Genomic DNA, 13,144 nt, shown 5'->3' on the forward strand with positions numbered 1-13,144 from the left:
TCAGAACTGATAATTGCAAATTGCGAAAACCGAGGCTAGACTTGCATGTTGAGATACTATACCCTTGTATGTGTGTACTTGTGACCTGAAAGTGAATGGGACCTAGACGCGTAGATTCCTAGGGATCCCACGGTGTCGATAACCGTGAACCTCCGGAGGGGGCTGTGCTCCTATGTTTGTCAAGGAAAAGCAAATACAGACAGTGAACCAGTCATAGGAGACTCAGAGCCAGGAAATGGACACTTTCGCTACTTGTAGTCACAAGGACTACAGAGTAGTTGGCTGGTTCTCGTACTCAGGACGAACCAGGTCGGTCACTGATTTATTTTACTTTAGCCGGCAGGTAAGTATCTCGGAGCTCCAAGTGTGTGAAGCATACTGCACATGTTTTATGAAAGAAAACAAATGTTTGCGGTTGCCACTTTTCTTAAAGTATTTTTCGATAAACGTGCACAATATTATGTAGTAAATATTTTCAAGTATATTATTTTTCAAACCTAGCATGGTTGGGTCGGCCCCTACTGGGCATGCGAGGACGAAAGCTCACCCCTACTATAGTGTGCAGGTTTCGAGCATGTGGTCGGGAAGCGTACAGGGGAGACACATGGCCCGGCTTGGCGCATTTCTCTCTAGTTTTATCAAAAGAGATGGTTTTGGTCCCGTATCAGATCTTGAAGTAACTTACCTATTTACTTCTTATTTAATTGTTGTTTTCTATTCGCTCATTTACAAAATTTCGAGAGACCCGTAACCCTGGGGCGCGTCTCTCATACTTGTTTTTACTTCGTGATTTATTATTTTCCAAATTGGGCTCCTATCGTAAGCCCAAATCTTTTAGCTCACTTTAAATTCCGCTTGCGAAAATATGTTGTTCGGTTGCTAGAATGTTTTGTGACTTTTGTCCAAGAAAGTGTTTTGTAAACCAACAACCTAAACTCAAAAGGCCTTGCGGTTTCGGGTTGATGAGCTATCGAGATGCCATTCGTGACATGTCGATTCCTCATTGGCTCGGAGTCGCGGCGCTGTGGGACCCCCCTCTCGGGTCACCACACGTTATGCTCAATTGGAGCTTTACCAATTTACTTTGTACAAGTGAGTTGTATTAATTAAATTGAGGAGTTGGTTATGTAATATCGAGTGGTGTGAGGCGTGTGTTTATGAAAAAAATTCAGGACGTTTATTTGATTAAGTTGTTTAATTCATGTTTCGGATTTTAATTTGTTATTCAAAATCCGGGGCGTGACACATGGACTTGAATCATTCATGTATTTGAATCCCTTGAGGATTTGATAAGCAATACGCTTATTATGACACTTTGCTTTTGAGATTTTGCTTTTAGCAATGTGTCTGTAAGATCTTCATAATATATGATGACAAAGTGCCATAAATCTCTCGTCAATATAACAGCTATATGTAACACTGTACTTATAGAAAATTGTCATTCGTATAAGGGAATATATTCATAATCTCATGTCTCGATAAATAGACATTGTGTCATGTAGGGTTAAAGGTCCAAGTATTTCATCACGTTTCAAATATTCAATTTCATTGGAATTGCCTCTTTCCAATTTGGCCAGTAATATACTTTGTCGACATTTATAATGAAATGTGGTATACATCCATACAGCCCTTAAAGATTTTTGGTAGCTACCAAATGTAAATTATCATCGATGATCAACAATCATAGATCCCACACATTCTTATATGCATTCATTAGCTATAATAAGCCTATTGATATTGGGTACCCATGCCACTTCTGGGGCATACATTGTCGCTTCTAGGACAATCATCTCTCATAGATGAATTATGTAGAGAATGTGGATCTTTTTACTTATGATCTCTTGCAGAGCGTTATAGGGCTTGTATGAACTTCCCTCTTTGGAGGCTTATAACTTTAGACCTTGTGGATACATTCCACACAAATTCACGCCGTTATTCAAATGAAGTACAATAGTCTTTTCTCCCCCTAACGGCGGGAAGACTATCTTATTTTGACCATGTTCAAAAGATGCGTTCAAAAATCTATCATTTTCTTTGGAGTGAAGATGCTCATTGGTTGGTGGCGAACTCAAACCAAGATTTAGGTCAAACATGTTTTATTCATGAGCATCAACCATATTGATTTATTATTGTATCACTAAGACACCATTTCCTAACAGCGTGTAGCCATTTAGGAGCTATGATATTGTTTAATGACATTCTCTTCAGGAGAACCATGTCAATTGGATACACTTGCATCCCACAAATCAAATGGAGTCTACATTGTTTGTATTAATATGGTCGGTCTCAAGGACTTTAACCCAAGCAGATGCCTTTGCATTTAGCATATAATTTGGTCACTTTCTTTTATCAATTCACTAGTTTTGATATTTCTGGAAGTCAAAATGAGATGGTGGATAAATATCTCACACCAATTCATATCGTTCTTCTGGAACAATCTTTCTCCCCCTCATGGCAGGAGGATTGTCTCATTAAAGTGACAACTCACAAATATGCAGTAAATAAACAATTTACTTGTGAGTAAGGTTAGCAGTCATCAAAACTTGTAAGTGATTCCATGCAACATGGCAGAAGAAAGATGACGTAACGGGTTATGCCACAATAGTGTATTTGGTTCAATGAACTTCTAGTTCATGACATTATATGCCTCAATTTACTATAGAAATTTGATACAGTATATATCTGATGGCATAAAGTCTTCTCCAACCATATAGGAGGTAATTAATGCAACAGTATTTCAAATTTGGTAACATGATAGTAGCTCATTCGGAGCCATAGATCAAGATCTACAACTCTTGATATGGGTGTTACCTTAGCTTCAGTAAATATTAATTGTGGAATACTGATAATTGGAATGGACCAACTTCATTTTGAATTGCTGGCCAAAATGTTATACTCGAAATTTTCAAGTTGAAAACTATAATCCATAATAATAGAGTAACTTTATCACGTGGAGAACCTCAAGTTCACTGTCACGTATATATTTGTGTAGTCATAAAGAGGGGAGAGACTTCAGGCCCTCATATAATTGGAGATCCAAGAAATTTGAGATTTTGATTTTTTTCATTTTGTAACAACTTCTTGAGGAACATGACGTTCTAAGATAATCAGATTAAGAAACATTTAGTTTCAATGGAAACTCAAGAGGTTACAATAAATTTGTGAAATAACACAATAATGCTTTCAATTTGCTTATTGTAAGCAAAAGACATCAGGCATGTGAAATGAATCTCAATGTTTTTATTAGTCAATACAATTTAATTTGACCAGTGCCCTTTCGAAAGTGGCTTGATAATAATCCACCATATAGTGTACCATAGGCGACACACGTCTAATTTACAATTTCCTCACATGTCTGTACAATGAGATCTATGAGACAGGGAGATTATACATCTCTAGTAATATTGGAGGCACAGAATGCAAAGGGACAATAATGTGTGCTCTTCTGGAGCCATCAATCAGATATGTAAGATCTGAGATGATTGTTATATTAGCCTCATAGCATAAGCTTTAATAATGTTTTCTGGATACCATGCATAAAATTGCATTGCCTGATTTGTTTTAATGTAATCTCCTTAACTAAGTTATATGCAGGGATTACTGCCTTTTGAATTAATTGTTTTAATGTAATTTCCTGAACTAAGTTATATGAACTATATACAGGAGTTACTATGATTTGAATTGTGTGATTTTAGGTGATCTCCTAAACTAATTCTCGATGCAGGGATTACTAATTTTTACCTAGTGTGATTGTATGTTTGGTTGTGTTTTGTGGAGTTAAATGTTGTTGCTTTAATTTATCTCACGAGTTGAGAAATTATAAGCATGCGTGACGTGAGTCATTTTAATTGAGTTTACTCACACGAGCTTGCAAAAGCTTACCGGGTTTGTTGTTTCAACCGGGTGCACTATTCCATGGTGTAGGGTTATTGTGCAGGTTAGAATATCGAGTAATCGTCGTCGAGGCTGAGGTGTACTTTCTGTAGCATGGACATAGAAGTGTATTGGGTTTAGTCTTCCGCTGTGTAGTGAGTGTGGTGGGTGCATTTACTTATTAAATTTTTATTCAGTTTAATTTGTAAACTCTCGGTAATGTAATATATGACTCTAAAGAATGAGTCAGTATTGACATTGTGAGCTCAGTTTGTTTAGTTGCTTAATTTAAATGAAAATTTTATGTTTATTCTTCTTGTGCTTATTGATTTTTTGCGTTTCGGATTTGAATTTCTTTATTCAAAATTCGGGGCGTGACACGTTCCGCATCAATGAGCGTTACGTCAAGTTCGTTCCCCAACTGAGGAAATAGTCTGGAGCTTCATTAAAGAGGACCGACTCGATGTGAGTTTTAGATAAAAGGAATTGAAAATAGTAAAAGAATTTGACAAGTAGTAACATTCGGTGGTTGTCTGCTGAAATTCTACCAATATTAGGTGTTTATGGCCCGAACAGAGCAGTAAAATTCGTTGGTTGTCGTCCGAATAGTATAGCAATTTTCGATGGTTGACTGCCGAACGTACCTATTTCATTCGGTGGTAAACTACCGAATATTCTAATTAGGATTAAAAACTCGTTACTCCTCATACTTTTGCATGAAAACAGTTTAGTCCAAAATTTTAAAATTAAACAGTTTAGTCCTTATTCTTTCTAATTCTCACAAAACAGGTCCTAAAATGACTACTATACCCCTCACTTTTTATTTTTCTCTCTCTCTCTGATCTCTCTCTCTCTCTCTATATATATATATATGTGTGTGTGTGTGTGTGTGTGTATAGAGAGAGAGAGGCAGAAATAAAAAATAAAAAGAGAGAAAAATAAAAAAATAAAAAGTGAGGGGTATAATAGTCATTTTAGGACATGTTGTGTGAGAATTAGATAGAATAAGGACTAAACTGTTTAATTTTAAAATTTTGGACTAAACTGTTTTTCATGCAAATGTATGAGGAGTAACGAGTATTTAGTCATTCTAATTATTTTCAGTGTTTATTGACCGATCGAAGTGCGATAAACTGTAGCAAATTTTTTTTATTCCGGTTCTATGATAAACAAGATGAACAAACCTTATTTGACGCCTCCAAAATCATAATTGCAGTCACAACTTTGTCGATATCATGTGTATTAAACCCCTGAAGCAATTATAAAGGAAAGTGAAATTTGGGTTTAAGGTTTTGCTGAAAGAAACAACATAACAACGTGAACACAGTGAACTGCTGGGTACAAATACAAAAAAGAGTTTCAGACTTTATGGTTTATTTTGTTATTAATTTTGGTATTATCTTTATTTACCGACCGTGACTATTACTGTCATTTTATACAAGGATATAACTGTCTTTTCATGCAAAAATTGATATGGTGGGTCTACATAGAAATTTGCTGGGTACATTTAGAAATACCATTTTTTTTTAACTTCCCTCACAATATGTGTGGGCTCATGCTAGTATATATATTAAACCAATCAAAAAATCATTTAGCAAATCAAAATTACTGTAATTGTTACTTCAAGCTTTGCCCAGGAACAACCGATCAAGATCTATTGAGCAGGATTTACAGCCCGACAGTTTGTCCTTATCTCTCCTTCAGTTTTGGTGAGAACATTTATTCTCCCCATCTTGATCATGGCCTTTAAAAATCGTTTAGTCCAAGCTTCATTGCTAGCAGCCATTTGGTCCACAAATGGTCTGGTGCCGGGATCAATAGCCAGTACCTGATCCGATTGAAGCAAGCCTCTCCCTTTCTGCAGGTTCAAATAGTAATTATTGTCGAGGACAAGTGGTGTTGTGGTATCAAAGTCCACCTTAAATTGTAATGCTTGCCCCGGAGGCTGCTCTGCTGGGCACTTTCCTGCTAGCTCATTAGCAAAGGCTGGGTCTAGGGCAGGGTCTCTGGGCACAACTGGGCTAAACGTGTATAGTCTGTCTGTAACTTGCGTACATTGTGCTTCGCCAATGGAGTGAGCACCGGACAAGACAACCATTTCTTCTACTGTGAAATTTCTCCTGGCGAAAATGTGTATTAGGTCATTCAGAGGCGTTCTTGCTGTAGGGAGGTTTTCATCGGCATCGTCAGAACGTGAAGTCCTACTGTCACGGCGACCGGCGGGGACATTGTGACGTGGTAGGCCGGCAAGTACAACGGCTTCCCGAGCAGCATATGCTAATATGTCAGCGCAGGATACAGATTGTGGGCATTGCTTCTCGAGCTCCGCCTTGATCTCATCAATGACCTCAAGACCTCTGAGTGTTTCACCATTGGCTGTTGATGTTTTCTCTACACGGTTGCCGCCAGATGCTGTGGTGTCCAACAGGATTGAGGCATCACAACCCTGTTGAACGTACACATGAATTGTTATACACACGGCCAGCATTTAGACCCATAAGTGAGTGCGGGTCTCAAATGACCCTCCTAATTTGAATGATTTTTCTAACGCAACACGACTATATATATTACCACGTAATATCTCAATAATAATGGGTTTTATATGCATATGTTGTGGGAGAAAAGTTATAAATTTAACCGACGCATATAGTAACATTTTCATTCAACATTTTCAAATGCAATGCTCACCTTGACAAAACAATCATGGAAAAAGAGGCGGATGAGGGCAGGAGGAAGCTTGGGATCATTCTGCTGAACACGTTTTACAACATCAGCTACAATGTCCTCAACATTCGGGCAAGTCTTAGCGTAAAACCCGACATGCAAGCCGTGCCCTCCGTCTACTTTCACCGGTCCCTGGCCTGGTTCCTGGGCCTCGGAGGGAAGGATGACGATGGTGAACAAGGTGAATGTGAGGATAGTTGCGGCAATTAGACGACGACTCATCTCTAAGCCAATACTCAATATCTTGATTGATGACAACTGAAATGTCACAATTTAAGACATTGAGTGGGGTTCTTTTATACGCACATCACCTTTTATAGTAAAGAATGGAACTGCAGAATTCGGTTGCCAATTTTTTTCTTTCTAGTTTTTGGTTACGGAAAGATTGGTAATTTTCCGCCATTCAAAAAAAAAAAAAAAAAGGGTTTTCCTAAATTTGTCAGGCTATTTTTCTATTTTTAAACTCAAATTTAGAGATCTGCGGTGAAATTCTAATTTGTGGAATGTATCAATAGTTGCCTTCTTTGGACACAGAGAGAGGTAAGGGCCACCAGCCATCATGATTCATGACTACATACTTAAGGTATTTGCTATTTTAAATCCCAAAAAAAAAAATAATAATAATAATATCACCCTTATATACAGTTCTTTCAAAAAAGAAAAAAGAAAAAAATTCCCTGTGACATTTATTTGTGAACAAAGGTCCTAAACTTGGGTCTTAGCGTGGAACATTTAGTTGGTATTGTAATATGTATGAGTTTGCTTCTTACAGAAAAATTAAAAAGATTTGAATACTAAATCATGGACAAACATACGGACTTTGGTACAGGCCTTTTGGAAAGGGTACGCGGTTATGCTGTTAAAGCACTACCCAACTGCTCTATATTGAGGTCTTTGCAGACACTGTCACGGCCGTAGCATTTCTGTTTAGGGTTAGAGGTGGGAGAAGGTGAAGGTGGCCAGTAGCAGTGGGCAATACCGGATGAGCTTCTCCTATGTGAGACTTAGCGATTCATCTCCACTCGACTCTCAGATAGGAATGTGCTAGCTCCGGTATCATTTGTAACAACGTACTGAAAGTCTCATCCAAGAATGGGCTCCAAGTTACTTTTGGATTAACATGCTTACTTGAGTACAGTAGATCTCTCCTCCGAGGATGTCACACTACCTGGCTACTAGCTTTCCCATATACTCAGCAAACATACTTCACCATCAGTATTGTTATCCATATGAACTCTCTATTCATTTTTCTCATAATGTTGGAGAGGCCGGCCATGGTCAATTGGGCTCAGTAAAACCTTTACGTTAGGCAAGTATTATTAACAGTTTATAAAATGAGAGTACTTTACACAGTAACTTTCAATGATAATTAATGCCACTCGCTCCAATTAGAAAACTAGGCATTGTAGAATCAAAGCTTTCAAGACCTGCGAATTAGTATATCGGAGTATGCTCCAATTAAAGTCCAAATAAGTAGCTTTCCATTGCAATCACTAGTTTAGTCGTTAACTTGCTACAGCAATAGGGCCAAGTGCTAACCGGCTTTATCGCAAAGTCTTATATACTTCTGAGTTCTGACTTCTAGTCTCAACTCCTAAAATATGCTTCTTGGTCGGCATGGAAACCACAAACCATAACGTATATATCGAAAACTAACTTCTCAGTCTGATTTCATGATGTTAACTCCTGTTTAATGTTATCTGTAGCTCTTCGGTGTAATCTGAGGACACCTTCAATTTTTCTTCTTTCTTTTCCTTAATAAAAGACGGCGGTATGACATTAATCACTTCTAATTAAGACAAACCAATTCTTGGCAGAAGAATATGAGGAGCATCCTATTCATGCAGAGAAAATATGCAAAAGTTTTATGCCTCCCTAAAGAATAAGTAGTAATAGAGAAGAACAGAAGAATGTGATAGCCCTCAGCAGAGCTGTGAAGGCATATTTCTTGAAGGTGTGAATCTCATTGGTGATGAAAGAAAAACAAATTTTGGATATCTGATTGAGAAGAGAGATAAAAATATTCGGTTCCAGACCAAAGAACAGCCGGCCATCAATTAAAGGACTAAAGAAACAAGCTCAAAACAGCCAACCATGCTCTACAAACGGTCAAAACAAAGCTCTCTTAACTGTGCATGAGGTATGCCTACTCCATAATATAAAGTTTCACTCCATATTGGCCGTAATGCAGTAAATAACGAAAGAACGAAACCCTCACTTTGTGCTCATACTTGATCTTATTCATTTCTGCAATTACATTTAAAATTGGTAATGTTTAATATATATTGCATTGAACAGCTGGTGTGCAAAAGCATAAAGTAGTAACGAGTAGTTACGAACACTACAGATGAATTGAATGATCTGGCATTCCTGAAACCATGAAAGGCCCCAGATAAAGCCACGGACAAAAATATGACAATGACCAGTAAGTTGTACATTTAGATTATCGTCGATGCGTACAAAAGGTCTCATAAACTTACCTGTATAGAGCTTCATATATAAATTCAACTCTATTATAAACCTATGAGAAAACTAGGCAGTTAACAAATAAAAAAAGAAAATGACGTTGTGATCAATTGTCTCCATTGCCCATTGGAGCAAATGACAAATTAGAAGAAGGGTATGGCTTGAAAGTCGCTTACATTTCTGTTCTTTCTTTCCTGCATAGAGAGAAGTCCCATACAGCACAACCATGGCATCGGTTGATCTCCTTCATTGTCTGATCCTCACCGTATTTCTGGCCTTTTCCTTTGCTGTATCTGTCCAAACTTCTGACATAGTCCCTTTCCAATGCTCTGCTGCAACACTCGCGAGGTGTAATGCCTCACTATACCACATCAACAGCGGTTTTCAGAAAGAAGAAATCGCCTCTTTTTACTCTGTCGATCCATCTCAAGTCAATCCTATAAAGTATCACAATAAAGACGATCATCTCATAAGTGTACCTTGTTCTTGCAAAAGCATATTCAACACTACTGGATATTTCTATGATACAATCTACAAAGTGAAACCGTCAGACACATTTGATGACGTTTCGAATAATATCTACAGTGGGCAAGTTTTATCTGTCATAGAAGAACAAAAGCACAACTTTACAATAGGAGCTGATTTTCCCATTCATCTTCCTTGTGGGTGTGTAGATAGTGATTCTCAGATTGTGGTAACATACACAGTTCAGGACAAAGATACACTGACAGATATTGCCACTCTGCTGTCTGCCAAGATAGAAAACATAGAAAGCATGAACAAGAATCAGGTTGAGAACCCGTCATACATAGAACCCGGTTGGGTGTTGTTTGTGCCCTCGGAAAAGAATGGACTTAAAAAGCCAGGTGAGCTTTATTTGAGATCCATTGACTCATATTTATCTGAATTAATGGTCTAGATCGAGTCTCTCCGTCCAGAGTTTCAAAAGATAGAAAAATTCACTTTTGCTTTGTGATTCAGCCCGATATAGAGATGTTATTTGTTGCATGCTGGTGTATCATGAATTTGTTGGTCAGCAACTTTCGTTTTGTATCTTTTCAATCTTCTACCACTGATAATTTATAAGTTTTTACATTTGTTTTAAAATGGCAAACGTGTAGTTTGCGATCATAATCCTAGAAAGAATTGGGTTACATAGACCCAACATTTCTCTAGTTAAATCCTATATATCAATAGTCAGAGCTGAAAACTGACAATAGAAAAGCAGCAGATACGGAAAAAATCAATAACATGTATGTATATTTACACAGGAATTTCTGAAATTCACAGATAATTTTCTGTAGGAGCTTGATGGTCGTGCCTTGTTTTTTTCATCAGGAAGCAGACACAAGTGGGCAATATTGGTTATTGGCATACTATCAGCTGTGACATTGCTTTCACTAAGCACATTCATCCTCCTGCTATTTAGGAGAAAAGCTGCAGCCAAAGAAAATATGGAAGCTCCAAAAGTTGTATCCAAAACTTTGTCTGCCAATAAATCTTTTTCGTTGCATAATCAGTTACTTCATCAGCAATACATGGAAGGTCAGATAAAACTACAACCAACTCACTGATAAGTACTAATTTATGCATGTTGGGTAAAAAATTATGGAAAACTTGCTCATTGAAGTAAATCTACATTGTTGATTTACAGATGCAACAGTTTTTGAATCAGACGGACCGGTAGTATTTTCTCTCAAGGAGATAGAAGAGGCTACCGGTTATTTTGATGAAAGTAAGATCATTGGAGAGGGTGGATATGGTAAAGTATACTTCGGAGTACTAGGGGAAAAGGTATGGCAGAACCCCACAAGTTTTCTATATTTCCACCAAACAAAGCCACAAAACTATGCTATATATATGTACGTATCTTCTTGCACTAATTTTCAGAAGATAATAGCTGCTTCAACTTTCAGGAGGTCGCCATAAAGAAGATGAGATCTAATAAGTGCAAAGAATTCTTTGCAGAGCTAAAGGTCTTATGCAAGATCCATCACATTAATGTGGTGAGCAATCATTTCTTTATAAATGGCCACATGGTAGGATTTCATACATTCACTTGCAAAATCTGTGTTTTAGGTGGAGCTTTTAGGGTACGCCAGTGGCCAGGACCACCTCTACCTGGTCTATGAGTATATTCAGAATGGATCATTGAGCGAACATCTTCATGATCCATTGCTTAAAGGTATTCAAATCGCACCACTGCGCACAGACAGATACATTGCTTAACTCAAGTAAATGCTGAGATCCTTAAGTACCTGTACTGCATTCCTAAAGAACACTAGAATGTTAAATCAGGTCATCAGCCTCTCTCCTGGACTGCAAGAACACAAATTGCACTGGATACTGCAAAAGGTATTGAATACATTCATGACCACACAAAAGCTCGATATGTGCACCGTGATATAAAGACAAGTAACATTCTACTTGATGAGGGTCTCAGAGCAAAGGTACCAAGTCCACGACTTCATTAATATGTTCTAGTCCTTCGCTATTGTCAGCCTGACTAAGTTATCTAGGTTCAAAGTTTACTTTGTAGACAATATGCTTTACTCCAACCATCTACTATGCAACTTTCTTACAATATATGGTTAGTACTTTGCATATCCTTAGGTAGCAGATTTTGGTTTGGCAAAGCTTGTTGGAAGAACCAATGAAGAAGATATTATAGCCACAAGACTCGTTGGAACACCGGGCTATCTCCCCCCAGAGTACGTTTAATGTCATTGGTTTATAACTTTATACTACTAGCAAATGATACTAGAGCAGTTATTAAGTACATACAGCTTACTTTATATGTTTATTGTGAAAGATCTGTGCAGGAGCTCCAGGTGACTCACAAGACTGATGTATTTGCATTTGGAGTGGTACTTGGAGAACTGATTACAGGGCAACTTGCACTGTTCCGTGACAACCGGGAGCCTGCAAAGATGAAATCTTTGATTACAGTAGTAAGTTTCAACTGAATCGTCAACAAAACATAAATCCAAGTGAAAATATAAGGTTCACCCATTAAATACCAAACTGGAACAATGTCCCAGACTCCAAAAAACACATAAACCCCAAATCTTAAATCCTCAAACAATGAAACCCTGATCCCCAAATGCCAAACTTCCAAACCTCAAAACCCCTAACCCCTGACGTAAAAATGCCCATCACTCAAACCATTAACATTTTTTTTTTTTTCAAATCAGACAACATTAAAGTATTAAACATGAACATGGATGTAAAAATGTAAACAAAGTATCTATTTTGTACTTTGTTGCTCACTATCTGTAAATCTGAATTTGATTTCTTTCATATTGCCAGATAAAAAAGGTGTTCCAAGATGGTGAACCAGAATTAGCTTTGGAGGCTGTCACAGACCCTAGTCTCCAGGGCAACTATCCTATAGAAGAGATATTCAAGGTCTTTGATTTCATATACACATTCATTTACAGTCAGGGTTTATCTTCAATTTTATATAAAATTCTAAATATTCAATCAAAAAGGGTATTATAGATTACCTTTGAGCTATCAGTCTCTGATATAGATGTGAAATTTGATGAGTGTTGCAGATGGCAGAAATATCAGAGTGGTGTTTGAGTGAAGAAGCAGTGGGAAGGCCAGAGATGAGAGAGATTGTTGTGCTGCTCTCACAAATTGTGACAACCTCTACTGAGTGGGAAGCATCACTTGGCGGTAACAGTCAAGTTTTCAGTGGCTTGTTTGATGGAAGATGATGATCAAAAGCAGGCAGCTCTTTTCTTCACTAGTGTAATTGGTTACATATAGTACATAGATTTATTGGAGTTTGCAGTGAATTGCTAGATTGGTCAGCACTTTTTGTTTATGGTGGGATGTTGTGTTGTAGCTTATCTAGCTTGTGACACTAGTAGTGATCTAATTAATTTGATCGAAAATAATAAGAATGTTATAATGTTAAAATTGAATAATAAGAATAAGAGCTTATCGAGTGCTTAAAGCTTTAATTCGGGCTCTTTTTTATTTATTCATTATTAAAATTTGTTACGATACTTTTAAATTATTTTTCAATAATGATTATCATTTCTATTAGCTAAATCGACAAAATGTAAAATAT

At 37.4% G+C, this 13,144-nt stretch overlaps 2 protein-coding genes and 1 long non-coding RNA gene across 3 annotated transcripts; 1 reads left to right on the top strand and 2 right to left on the bottom strand.

Annotated features, from left to right (window-relative positions):
- Positions 1 to 5,379: 5,379 nt before the first annotated feature.
- Positions 5,380 to 6,890, bottom strand: LOC133710435 (peroxidase E5-like). Its single transcript, XM_062136504.1, has 2 exons — positions 6,562 to 6,890; positions 5,380 to 6,319 (listed from the first exon to the last, which is right to left on the bottom strand). Exons 1-2 carry the CDS (start codon positions 6,817 to 6,819, stop codon positions 5,528 to 5,530), a joined length of 1,050 nt encoding a protein of 349 aa, XP_061992488.1. The 5' UTR covers positions 6,820 to 6,890; the 3' UTR covers positions 5,380 to 5,527.
- A 2,262-nt stretch (positions 6,891 to 9,152) lies between these two features.
- On the top strand, positions 9,153 to 13,021 carry LOC133712020 (lysM domain receptor-like kinase 3). The gene is made up of 10 exons (XM_062138096.1): positions 9,153 to 9,929; positions 10,402 to 10,608; positions 10,718 to 10,857; positions 10,980 to 11,069; positions 11,143 to 11,248; positions 11,362 to 11,513; positions 11,677 to 11,774; positions 11,876 to 12,014; positions 12,373 to 12,471; positions 12,621 to 13,021. Exons 1-10 carry the CDS (start codon positions 9,290 to 9,292, stop codon positions 12,783 to 12,785), a joined length of 1,836 nt encoding a protein of 611 aa, XP_061994080.1. The 5' UTR covers positions 9,153 to 9,289; the 3' UTR covers positions 12,786 to 13,021.
- On the bottom strand, positions 11,307 to 12,757 carry LOC133712021 (uncharacterized). The gene is made up of 3 exons (XR_009847108.1): positions 12,570 to 12,757; positions 11,855 to 11,985; positions 11,307 to 11,409 (listed from the first exon to the last, which is right to left on the bottom strand). It is a non-coding gene; the product is annotated as an uncharacterized LOC133712021 (long non-coding RNA).
- Positions 13,022 to 13,144: the final 123 nt, after the last annotated feature.

The sequence above is a fragment of the Rosa rugosa genome, chromosome 5, assembly GCF_958449725.1.
Source record: "Rosa rugosa chromosome 5, drRosRugo1.1, whole genome shotgun sequence".
Classification (NCBI taxonomy): domain Eukaryota; kingdom Viridiplantae; phylum Streptophyta; class Magnoliopsida; order Rosales; family Rosaceae; genus Rosa; species Rosa rugosa.

Excerpts from the sequence above, each read along its gene's own strand:
- LOC133710435 (XM_062136504.1), bottom strand. The coding sequence starts at position 6,819 with ATGAGTCGTCGTCTAATTGCCGCAACTATCCTCACATTCACCTTGTTC. Across the intron at positions 6,320-6,561 it reads TCCATGATTGTTTTGTCAAG|GGTTGTGATGCCTCAATCCT; the intron begins GTGAGCATTGCA and ends TACGTTCAACAG.
- LOC133712020 (XM_062138096.1), top strand. The coding sequence starts at position 9,290 with ATGGCATCGGTTGATCTCCTTCATTGTCTGATCCTCACCGTATTTCTG. Across the intron at positions 10,858-10,979 it reads TCGGAGTACTAGGGGAAAAG|GAGGTCGCCATAAAGAAGAT; the intron begins GTATGGCAGAAC and ends TTCAACTTTCAG. Across the intron at positions 11,514-11,676 it reads ATGAGGGTCTCAGAGCAAAG|GTAGCAGATTTTGGTTTGGC; the intron begins GTACCAAGTCCA and ends GCATATCCTTAG.